The 12,609-nt window shown below is 48.6% G+C and overlaps 1 protein-coding gene across 1 annotated transcript; it reads right to left on the bottom strand.

Annotated features, from left to right (window-relative positions):
• Positions 1 to 2,327: 2,327 nt before the first annotated feature.
• On the bottom strand, positions 2,328 to 11,505 carry LOC148675677 (kelch-like protein 9). Its single transcript, XM_088644871.1, has 8 exons — positions 11,321 to 11,505; positions 10,637 to 10,692; positions 9,149 to 9,290; positions 8,277 to 8,409; positions 7,343 to 7,539; positions 6,112 to 6,907; positions 5,241 to 5,354; positions 2,328 to 3,179 (listed from the first exon to the last, which is right to left on the bottom strand). The coding sequence occupies exons 2-8, from the start codon at positions 10,639 to 10,641 to the stop codon at positions 2,689 to 2,691; spliced, it is 1,878 nt and encodes a 625-aa protein (XP_088500997.1). The 5' UTR covers positions 10,642 to 10,692; positions 11,321 to 11,505; the 3' UTR covers positions 2,328 to 2,688.
• Between the last annotated feature and the right edge of the window lie 1,104 nt (positions 11,506 to 12,609).

Raw genomic sequence — 12,609 nt, 5'->3', positions numbered from 1 at the left:
GCTGCTTCTTTCAGATCTGCTCTGTATGAGGCCAAGAATAAGCTCAAAGGGCACGGGTCTGACGATTGACTACGGTGTGTTTGTGTGTGTGTGTCTGTGTGTGTCTGTGTGTGTGTTTAAACAGGTGGTGGAATGTTTAATGACTTCAGATCAGCAAGATATTTTCATGCATTGATATAAATGAGGTAATGAAGCAGGTGCTCTGGCTGTGTTTTCTTCTACACATCTGGGTCCTATTTGAAGAGACATTGTTTCTTGAAATCCCTTGATGTCAGTGTTTCTGCTCACTGTGGCTTCACATCTTTTAAACTGCAACTTTTAGTCTTTCGCTTCAGAGCTAGGTCGTTTTCGTAGTTTCTCCGAATTTAATTCACTGACCAATTTGTTTTACCTGTTTGCTTCAGCAGCAGTGGCTGTGCTCTAGGCTAGAGGCACAACAGAGAGCAGAGGAGAGTGATGAAGGAAGGTGACAGAGGAGGTTAAACAAAGGCACATCCTCTGGTCCTACGTGTTGGTCGATAACAATGGCAGGTGCTTGTCGAAGCAGAGGCAGAGCTTAATAGAGCTGGCTGCCCCGTATGTGACCTGTCCCAGCCTGAGGAGCAGGCGGTTCCATAATAACATAACAGTTCATCATTACGTGTTACATGATGTCCCTAAACGTCCATGTTTTTGCTGTACTGTTAATTGCGTCTGCTTTGACAGCACTGTAATCCACTGGTCACACCAATACACCAATAAAAGCACTTTGAATTTTGAACTTTGAATTGTCTAAGAACTGATTTTTCTCTCATATCTGTGTTCTTCTAAATAGTTCCAGAACAACAGAATATGATTATTGTGAGCATCCATCCATTCATCCGTCCATTCCTTTTAAAATCCACTTTTATTATAAAAAGTGGATTTTAGGTGAGGCTGGGGGAGACAGTCTCACCTGGGAATCAACAGGCGCAAGGATACGTCCTGAATGGGAAGCCAGTCCATCACAGGACACACACAGACACAGACTCTCCCAACCAGGGCCAGTTATCTCAGAAGCCAATTAACCCACCAGTGTGTCTTTGGACTGGGGTAGCAAACCCACACAAACAGCAGGTAGGATATACACTGCAGGCAGCAGGTAATACCCCAGGAACTGAGCCCAGGGCCCTATTGCTCTGAGACAGCAGTGCTGACCCCTGTGCCACCCTGTGGCCCTGAGCACAAGCCATTTGTAGGTATTTAAAGCTGAATCATGTATAGAATCTACTTGCTGGGATGGGCCCCGGCTCCTTCCCTCCCTGGCAGATTCTGCTAAATTATTCTGACAGCTGCTACCTGAAACCAAGCTCTGTGAGTAATGCCTTTTCATTTCTAAATTCCTTCTGGATTTGATCGACTGCCCTTCCACGGCTGATTCTTTTCCTTGGGGTTTCCGCGTGGTTTCAGGAGAAGCGTGTTTCGCGGTGCCGTGTCTGGCGGAGGCTGGGACCCGTGTCTGGAGGCTCTGTGGCCGGGGGGTCAGCGTTTCTGGGAACGCGAGCTGAAGGCCAGTGCTGTTACGCTGCAGTCGTGCGCGGAAACTCAGAGGAGATCTGTGAGCGCTCACTGGAGCATTCAGGCCTCCGCCCCTGCCTGTTCACTCGCACTTCCTCCAGGCTGACGGTTTCCTCGAAACGAGGGTGCGGAGATGTGCTTTCATGGAACTTTTCTCTTCTTGTCTGTACTGACCTTGGGCTCTGCACGCCAGTGTGATTTAATGCCGTGTCCAGCCTCTTGTTTTTGCATCATGTCAAGGCTGCCTCAGATAACTAATGACGCGCAGGTTTCTGTTGGCCTCATGTCCAGCCAAACTCTGGCGCCTGCAAAGATGCCAAATGCAGGCTGAGGGCTGGGGGCTGTCAATTGATCGCCCAGGTTTTAAAAACAAGAATAAACGTGCTTTTCAAATCCAGAGTGCAAAGCTAGTCGGCATGAACCACCAGAGACTGAATTTTAAGCCTGAAAACTCCTATTTTTTATTTGACGTATTTTTAGTGCACCGAAACTGTTTATTGAGAGTGAAATTTGTTTTGTGTTATTCGATTTTGATTTTATTTGAGTTATTTGTTTTATTTCATTTTGTGTTGTTAGCACAGTTCAGGTGTCACAAAAATGTTAAAGCCAAAATAACAGTGCACACTTATTCAGCATTTTGGAAAAAACTGAAACAAAGCAATTTCAAGTAGAAACACAATACGTACTGTATGACTTCCGGTGTACTTGATAGGTTTTTAGTTATAACTTTTATTCTGCCTTTTGCAAAACATTAAATATTACAGATCAGAGTAAAGGACATCAAACGTTGCTACTCCGTCATCAGTATTTTATTGTGAAAACACAGAAAAGATAATGACTTGGCATTATCCATGCTCAAAAAAAGAAATGGAAAAATAGACTCTTTCAAATACAAGTACGGTTATTTGCATTCATCCCGAGAGAACTACTCTTTTGCATGCTGGCCTGAACAAGTTTTCCGCCTGTCAAGAAGCGGAGCTCTGGGCTGAATTGTTTAGGGCACGCCGTGAAGAGCAGGAGTCTACATTCGGAGCGGTCCGGACAATTTAACAGCAGGAGGCTGGTGAGGTGTCTGGGCTGTGGAGAGAGAGAGAGAGATCTCTCGTGGATCTGGAAGCAAGCCCAGTGGGTGCCCGTGGGTGCCCGGGGGTCTCAGCTCTTGGGCGAGAGCGGACACTCCTGTATCTGCGACTCCACAGAGCCCTCTGGGGGGTGGACGGTCAGGGAGCAGGCCCGGATCCCCCCGAGGGGCTCCAGCACGTCGAAGACCTTCCTCCACTCGTCCCTCTGGGGGCTGTAGCACTGGACCATCTCCAGCATGCAGCGGCTGTTCCAGGAGTAGCCCCCGACCACGTAGATCTCGCCCCGGAACACCGCCACGCCCACGTCGCTCTGCCCGCGCAGCATGGGCGCCATGGCCGTCCACTGGTCCGTGCCGGGCTCGTAGTACTCGCAGCTCAGCACGTCTTCGTAGTCGTTGGCGCCGCGGAAGTGGTTCCCCCCGATGACGTAGAGCCGGTCTTCGATGGCGCACATGCAGTGCAGCCCCCGGATGGTGGACATGTCGGCTCGGCGGCTCCAGCTGTCCGTGTCGGGGTCGTAGCACGTCAGCTCCTTCTGGAAGGTGTCGCGCGTGATGCCCCCTGCAGGGCGAGCACAGAAACACTCAGCACCCGCCCCACGAGAGCTGACTGGGCCACTAGCTGTCAGCCCTCCCCCCGGGGCAGAGCGATGAAGAACGTTGCACTGACCACAGGATCACGACTGTTGCTCAGGGCCTCCTGTGAGCGTGGGTGTCAATGTAACATTTTGGAACGCAGAGTTAGCGGGAAATTTCATTCAGATGAAAAGCAGGAAGCGAGTAGAAGGCAGTACTGAGCAGGCAGCAGCAGCAGGAGCGCAGAAGCTGTTTCTGAGGAGGCTGAAAGCAGTTGGTGAAATCGGGTGTGTGTGTCTCAAGAGTCCTGTCTTTAGACTACACCTCGACATCTCTCGCTGATAAAGGTGAGAGAGGCTGTGATAGATTTCTTTTTGATGCTGGTCATGGTGTTGGTAATCTACTGACATTCAATTTTTAAGGTTTCTAGTTTAAGCGCCACTTTTGAGGTGTCTCATTCCTGTTCCAAATAATTTGATTAGGGGCTGTAGAAAACATCCCACACCGAGGACGTCCCACGTGGGAATCCTGCCCTGTTTTGCAAGCTGCCCCAGCGGCCTGTGGTCACGGTTACAGTCGTGCCTGTAGCTGCAGTGCAATTGTGCAACGGCGTAGTAAATGAGTACAAACACACGTCTGAGCTGACAGGAGAGGAAGTGGTATCAGAGTGAAAGAGAACGCCTGTGAAGACCAGGGCTGCGCTCCGCCTGCTCTGGTCCTCTGCTCTGAATTCTGTGTTCTGTGATCAGTGGTTAGTGTAGCTGCTCGCCATACAGGAGGGAACTTACTGTACACAGTGCGGATGCAACACCCACTCTGATTGTGAGACCACTGAAGGATTCCAGTAGCAATGATAAGAAACATCACTGTGTTACTTTAAAGATAAAGACTGAAAGGTGGTATGAAAATGTCACAGTTCCTGAATAAAGCACACAGATAACGCTCAATATGTAAATTGGCGTGTTCTGTTAGCTGTTTTTAGATTAGATAGATAGATACTTTATTGATCCCGTGAGGGAAATTGCAGTGCAACAGCAGCTTAACACACACAACACAGCCACAGTGTAACAAATTATATACTAATAGTACAATACATACAATCCAATACAAGAGTTACTCACAGTCCGGACACACAAGAGGAAACTAGAACAGAACAGTACACAGAAAATCGTATCACACGTATGAATATAAATATAGATGTAACCATAGATATAAATATAAATATAAATGTATTGCACAGGTCCCTGGCATATATTGCACAAAAGTGGTTGTAAACGGGAAAAAGAAAAAGAAAAAGAAAGAGAACAGATGTAGCAGTAGATGTGTATATGCGTTTAGTCCAGAAACAGGTCGATGTTGCCTCTGCCAAGACGCAAGGTGGATGCGTTGTACAGTCTTATGGCAGACGGCCATAAGATGGGACACCCATTAGATGGGTGAGAGAACTAATCCACTAATATTCAGCGCCCTAAACGGGTATCTTCTTCACGGTTCAGTGCTCCCACTTAATTTCTACCCTGTTTGCGGCTCTCAGTATTCCGAATCCAAACAAAAAAAAAAACGTTCGGAATCCTGTATTTTTAAATAGAAGCATTAAGAATGTTGAGCAAAAAAATTAATTTTGAGAAAAAATATCATCGAGGTTTTACAGACTTCTTGACCAGCAGTGAATTTTATTGAAAAGAAAAATCTCCGAGCAATAACACGAAAGTCCTGTGGATAGAACGTATTAGTATTAATGCAAAAACTGAACTGCAATGTGACAACAGACCCTCAGAAGCCCATCCAGTTGTTTCCTGAAGGAAGCCAGGGTATTGGTTTCAACATCATAGCTGGGTGGCTCCATGTAAACCTGTTCCTCCTTTTCTCAGATTTTAAATGCTCTCGACTGGCCAGGGTACAGTATATCATTGTTATCTGGACCTTTTCATAACCTGTATACCCCAAACTATCCCGTCACTGCAAAATCAGACAGACCGCAGCATCATGTGCATTTGAAATTGGGATGGTATAAATAAAAGGGAAACCTCGACTCACGGTTACTCACCTGAGATGTACATCAGCTCCCCATGAACCGTTCCTGCATGTCCATAGTGTGGCTCTGCCATCGGTGACACAAAACTCCACTCGTTTTTACAGAGGTCGTAGCATTCCACGCTCGCTGTTAGAAGACAGAGGGTTTTTAACACCTTCAGTGTTAAGCTTTATAAGGTTTTGACAGGCATGAAGATCAGGTCACCTGCTCTAATAGTAATGTTTAGCAGAAGAAATACGTTAATAACGGATAGTTTTAGAAAATACTTAAGCAGCTGAGTGACTACTGCTTGTACTTCGGTACAGCTACCGTTTTACTGCTAATGCATTGAGATATTAGGCACAAGATGCACAAGAAGAGCCCTTAATGCCGTGACAAAAAAGTGTCAAACAGGGCGGTGGGCTAAGCCCCGTGTCTACAAACGCTTTTAAAATTAAATTGCAACCAGTTCTCATTTTTCAGCGACCAATTAAGTATTTTCAGTTTCACACCTACAGTAGGAGACTACTATGATGTTTTTTTTTTCATAAATGGCAAGAAAGTCAGCCTGTTGTGCAAACTGATTAACTCCAAACCTCCAAAACAGTTTTTTACCGAGATGACTGCCACCTCTGTCTCTTCGTTGTTGATATACAGTACAGTATATAGCACCGTAACACTGCCTGCTGTTTAAATCTTCAGACATGGGAAGCGCTAGTGATGCCCTCCATTGCCCCAGACATGTCTTTGACTGTGTTGAGGCACATTGACATTAGACTCCTGTTTGTTAATGGGTCCATGTTGTGTCGATGTATTGTGTGTTGTGTCATGTCTGTACCTGCGTGCAAAGCAAATTTCCCATCTGGGACAATAAAGGGAAGGAAGGAAAATGCGCAGGTCTCACCTATCTCTCCTGTCGCGTTCCTCCCCCCCACAGCGTAGAGTTTGCCTTTCAGGGCGCTCACATGGAAGAAGGTCCTCTTCTCATTCAGGGGGGCAACTTGCAGCCACCTGTTGAAACGGGGGTCGTACCTGTAGACGCTGTCGACCGCCGTCTTGCCCTTGGTGTCATAGTTGCTCTGGCCGCCCACGATGTAGAGGAAGTTCCCAATCACGGCGATCCCGTGCTGGTACCTGGGCACGTCCATAGGCATGAGGGCCTTCCAGGACTGGGTGCCCTCGTCGTACAGGCGCAGCTCCCTGCTGACCACCAGCTGCTGCCGCATCACCCCCCCAAGAGTGACCAGGTGGCTGGCGTCCGAGCGGATGCGCGTCCTCTCCGACTGCATGATGGGCTGCATGCACGGCATCATCTGGTAGTTGCTGGCCTCCAGCAGGAGCCTGACGCAGTCCGTGTCGGCCCGCAGCAGCTCGTCCCCCTGCGAGATCTGCAGGAGCTCGTTGGGGCTCATGAGGGGGAACCTGACGTTCCTCATCAGGCTGTAGGTGTGCGCCTTGCGGGCGTCGTCGTGCTTGAGCCAGGCGCAGGCGGCATGGTACAGCTCCATCTCACTCAGGCCCTTCAGGCTGTCGCTGGCCAGCGCGTAGGCCATGCTCTCCTCAGAGAGCTGCAGGTGCCTGCTGGACTTCACGAGGGTCAAGAAGTTCCTTTGCACAAATTCGTTGACGTAGGTCTGCACTTCCTCCAGGTGGAAGTCGCTCGCGATTCGCCCCACTTCCACACAGTTTTCTATGGTGACCTGCAGGTACAGTACGTGCACACGCACACTTCGTTCAGCACCCGGAGGCAGCCTGAACTGTTCTGGCGGCCATCAAGCCAGTGCGTCAGCGAGGTGAGAGGGGGGAGCGTGCAGGGCTGATCGAGCAAAGGTGAATTACGCGCTGCAAAAGAGAAGTGAGGAAAAACTGTGCACGAGAGAAGGAGCAGAGATATGAGAAAAAGAGGTGGGACAGGGCAAGCAGAAGAGAAGAGGCCACGAGAACAGTCACAGAGAGTTACAGAGAGGAGGCCGCTGGCACATCTTGCCTGTTAGGCAGCTGCCGAAAAAGGCTCCGCAGTCAGCGAGTGAGACGTGTGGTTGGCGCAACGCAGCACAGCAGTAGTTGGGAATGAAAGCAGGTTCGAGAGTTCTGGCTGGCAGCAGGTCACTTTCACCCATAGTGCTTTCCCTCACCTCGCTGCTGAGGAGCTCCTTGCAGAAGCCCAGAACCGGCATCACCTGCAAGAAGCTCGCGGCCTCCAAGGTGTCCTGGAGGTTGTCCATGTGGAGGGTCACCCTGGCCGTGTAGATGAAGTCGATGATGTTCTTCAGACCTACTCTGCTGAGCCCGTGAAGCTTAATGGTCTTCAGTTCCTGCTCCTTCATTCCTCCTTTGGGTGAAACCGAAAGAGGACCCTGCAGTCAAAAGCTCTCGAACGAGCATTGAAAAGCACAGGCGAAAGCAATTTTTTTGGGGTGTTGTTTGTTTTTGACGCTGGTGACCACACAAAACACTCTCATCATCAGGTTTCGATTTTTGTGTGACAATATTAAGAATAAATAACTGAGCAGCTCTTTGTGGACAGAGAAGAATGGTATATATTAGGGAAATTTGATCTTTTAAGAGAAACATAAAAATATACCAACATATTTTGATAATAACATTTGTATACTTTAATATTAATATATACTATTATTATATGTCCATTAGTAGAGCATAGCTAAAATGTAAATCTGGCAGATGCATAAACAAATACTGTATGCAATTAAAATTAAGAGGGATGTAACAAAAATATAAAATGTGATTGCTTAAGTGTGGAACGTTGAAGCATATGGCAGAAATCTCAGTTTTTACTGATATTGCATTATTACACAAAATGCTGATCCGCCTAAAATGTCATGCAATTCAGAACAACATACTGCAAGATAGATAGATAATACTTTATTAATCCCATAGGGAACAACCTGCCTCACTGTTCTAATAAAAAGAATGGAAAGCTTATTCTCAGTGCGGGGAGAAAACCGTTCGTTCATGCCATGTGACAAGGAGTTTGTCAGGGAGAGTATGACAGAGGAACGTTTAATAGTGAAGCCACTGGTGTGTCATGAATAATAAAGCCACACGTACCTGTGAACATGGCCTTGAAGTAGTCACTGGAGGAAGCCATGATTATTCGGTGGACTGGGAAGGGTTCCTCTCCATCCCCAGGCACCAGAGCCACGTCGCAGAGCATCCTGCAGGAGCGGAACCGGTCGAACCCCTAGCAGGAACGAAAAGGAAGCAGAGAGCATATGGATTAAGCAGAAGAGGACATAGGAACTTCATGGAAGTGGCTGTTAGCCGAGTAAGGTTTCGTGGAGCCCGGACTGTGCATGTACTGGACTGTCTACTAGTGTGGATACTACAGTGACACGTACGTAGGTATGAGGACAGTGAAGTGAAATATTGCTGTGTGCTCACGAAAGTTGTGTTTCAGAGGAAAAGATTAATATGACGCAAAAGTAACGGATTTCAGCTTTTGTTAACGGGTTTCGTGTGGCCTACATGCTCAGGCTCGTTGAAACAATGTTAGCTGCGATTCAGGTGGGCGTGAGCACTGGGGCCAGTGTGAGCACTGGGGCCAGCGGGTAGGGGTGAGCACTGGGGCCAGTGTGAGCACTGGGGCCAGCGGGCGGGCGTGAGCACTGGGGCCATTGTGAGCACTGGGGCCAGTGTGAGCACTGGGGCCGGCGGGCGGGCGTGAGCACTGGGGCCAGTGTGTGCACTGGGGCCGGCGGGCGGGCGTGAGCACTGGGGCCAGTGTGAGCACTGGGGCCAGCGGGCGGGCGTGAGCACTGGGGCCAGTGTGAGCACTGGGGCCGGCGGGCGGGCGTGAGCACTGGGGCCAGTGTGTGCACTGGGGCCAGCGGGCGGGCGTGAGCACTGGGGCCAGTGTGAGCACTGGGGCCGGCGGGCGGGCGAGAGAACGCTCCATCCCTGTGACCGGACTCAAGGCGCACCTGGAGGATGGCAGAGCCGTGGGCACTGCAGGTGAACACTCTGGTGCTGGGCTTCCTGGGAACAAGGGGCTTGTCCTTCGGAAGGCCTCTTCCGAGCATCCGGGAGAGCTTCCGGCACAGCATCTGCTCTTCATCGCTGCTCCTGGACACGGGAGACACCGGTCACTGAGACGGGTAAGACACCGGTCACTCGGACACAGAAGACACTGGTCACTCAGACACAGGAGACACTGGTCACTCGGACACAGGAGACACTGGTCACTCAGACGTGTGAGACACCGGTCAGTCAGATGCGGGAGACACCGGTCACTCGGACACAGGAGACACTGGTCACTCAGACGTGTGAGACACCGGTCACTCGGACACGTGAGACGCCGGTCAGTCAGATGTGGGAGACACCGGTCACTCCGACACAGGAGACACCGGTCAGTCAGATGCGGGAGACACCGGTCAGTCAGATGCGGGAGACACCGGTCAGTCAGATGTGGGAGACACCGACAATCGACTCCGACGGTCACTTGGATGGGGGAGACGCTGGTCACTCAGATGCGGCTCAGGGCCAGACAGTGCCGCTCTCTTGGTAGTCGATATTTCCAGGCCTTTCTAGGAAGGACCTTGGATACTCGTGCAAAGTCCTCCAGCGTCATCTATACCGTCTGGTCTCAGCAGGGGTGACGCCACCCCTGCAGCACGTGAACGAGCGGAGCCAAACGATGAGGCTGTCGCAGACACACGCATTCACTCAGTCGAAGATCGTAAAGATTCGGATCCTTTATTGGAATTTCCGATCCATATCGAATGACACAAGCAATCAATCAATTTAGTGTTCTTAAAATGCCCTGTGGCAGGTATGGAGAATAACGTGCAGACTGAAAACGAGGGGGGGACAGGGGACTCTTAGGTTTCCAACAGGCATCCCTCTGCTGTAAGCGAAATCTGAGGTTCTAAGAGGTGTTCAGAGGGTTTCAGAAAGTGCATTTCAGCTGCCATTTCACTCTCCTGCTAGCTGCCACTGATGAGGCCTTCTCTGCCATTAAAGGAGGGATGTCAGGAAACTCCACTGCACTTTCTAGAACACAGCTAGCAGCTGGTGGCTGGTGAATACTGCATATCATCTTCATCAGCTGAAGCAACGACAGGTTGTGTAAAAGTTTTCTAAGAATTTCCAATGCGCCCAAACCTAGCGCGTTGTGCTTTGAGTTCCCCTGGTTTGGAGTTTCGAATCCTGTGGATTGTCAACATTTCCCCCACGATTGTCTTTTGAGTTTTTTAACCAAGAAATGCTTTTGCATTTTTTCCTTTTAAGAGCTGTTTTGCAGCCAAAGTCTACGATGGAGAGGTCTTGGATCTTGACTGTTTTTTAAACACTTGTAAACTGGGGCTAATACGTAGTTAGAATAAATTCAGAAGTGTTGCTTGTTTAACCTTTGTGGTAGAGCATGTAAAAATAATGATTCACTGTACGAAAGTTACATACACATTACTTACCCCATCTTTTGTGATTTTTAAAATTAGTTCTTCAAGCCACTCCTTAATCACTGCTCCTTGAAGAAAAAAAAATGACATGCCAATATTTTGATGGAATTCTGTCCTGTAATGAGTGCCATAAATAATACAAATAATCTTGAGACAATTAAATAAAAATGTATACATAAAGTGTGCAGTTCAGAATCGAGTATTGGATTATTATTGACTTATCTAATTAATTTAACTATCGAAAACAAGCTCTTGAAAAAATATGAATTTCCTGTACTCTTATAGCATGCTTCTAGTCCCGATATTAAACAGGAGCCCACTGGAGCGATATATACAGTATGAGATATCGCTATTATCACATATATTTAATTTAGAGTTGTGTTCATGTATGAGATTTCTGTAAATACGGTGACTCCTTCTTCATTACATGTGACAAAACTCTGAACAAAGAGGCTTCCGCATTAAGCCGCAGCTCAATACCAGACAAACGTCCATTTTAGAAGCCATTTTTCATGTCACTTTTTCAGGTAATTCTCTGGGCTGATGTTAAATCTCCCGATGATTGCAAAAACATTTTTCTTCTTCCCCTAGATCACACCCAATATCACGGTGTTGCGTCATTTTTCTGCCCCTCGAAACTAGCTGCAGAGATCGACGCACTGAGCTGCGAGGAAGCCGAGATGATAGTGCACTTACCTTTAGAAATGATTTTAGAAAATGTTTCAGCAGCAAAGCTGTTCAAGGTACACTTGCGAGCCCCAGTTTCATACTGTTTTTCTTCCTCCAGCTACGCTACATGTCATCGACACAAATCATGCTTAGCAAAACCATGAAGCTAACCACAGCCCCATATAGTCACACTTCCTGTTCTTATTTCGCTTTCGCATTTGGTACCTCAAACATCTTCATGCAGTCCATCCGCTTCCAGACTGCAATTCTTGTCGATACAGTTACATAGAACGGGAGTTTTTTAGACATTTTTCATTAGGGAGAATTATCACTACAGGGATGTTTTGGTAATAATGACAATGGAAAGTGGCATTGTGTTTGACATACAGTAAGATGTGTACACTAAGAGTTATTTGTGTATTTGGTGCTGGAGGTGTACAGAGACAAGAAGAGATTGTTAATGCAGAACTTAGGGCTGTGTCAGGGCTGTGACCCCTAAATGCAGGAGCTGCTTCTGAACTTTACAGCCAACGACACCACCTAGAATTTTCTAAGGTTGTAGGACACTTTTTTCCCTGCTACAGGTTCTCGATATCTTCCAGAGCTGCCACTACACCCACAGACCACATCAGACAGTTATCCGACATAGGTGAAGTTTTATTCCTCTTGCATCTGCAGCCAAGAGTCGTGACCTCTGTTGCATCAGGACAGCACACACTCAAAACTTATCCCCAAGAGACACACACACTCAGGAAACACATGAACCCTCATGAACCCCAGTCACCCTAAACCCAGTGTCCCAGATAAGCAGTCCGGCGCTGGGGCTCTACAGAAACAGCTCGGGTTGGTGACCTGGCTCGCCTCCTTCAGCCACAGCAAAGAATCTCCGGGAGTCCTCGGTGGTCTTAGGCATCCTTTCGAGTTCTGGCCAATCCCCCCTAAATAACGGGTCCCTGATGCTCCCCCTTTTGTCAGTGTAGAAAAGGAGAAAGATGATGCCAGAGCCTTCCTCTACTGCGAGCCTGCCCCTGGTGCTCAGGTTCTCTCCCGTGTCCAGAGGCGCAGTCTGTGCCCCAGCGAGTTCCCCTCTGTGCCGTCCTGAGTGCGTCCCTGGGCTGGGTTCAGGGCTCGTCATGGGCTCTCTTGGGTGTGGGCGGAGCTAACGGCTTGGGGCTAATTAACGAGCTGCTCATTTGCAGATGGCCAGGTGAAACGATGTGTTGTCCTTCCGCCTCCTGTTCCAGAGCGGTCTGAGGTCCAGTTAGAACTGTGTTCAGGGATTGACGAGCGTCTGAGCGAGGAGGAGCTTTGGCCAA

This window comes from Lepisosteus platostomus, chromosome 2 (genome assembly GCF_059453375.1).
Source record: "Lepisosteus platostomus isolate fLepPlt1 chromosome 2, fLepPlt1.hap1, whole genome shotgun sequence".
NCBI lineage: Eukaryota > Metazoa > Chordata > Actinopteri > Semionotiformes > Lepisosteidae > Lepisosteus > Lepisosteus platostomus.
The sequence above is the reverse complement of the archived record's forward strand: the minus strand, read 5'-3'. Positions and strand labels throughout refer to the sequence as shown.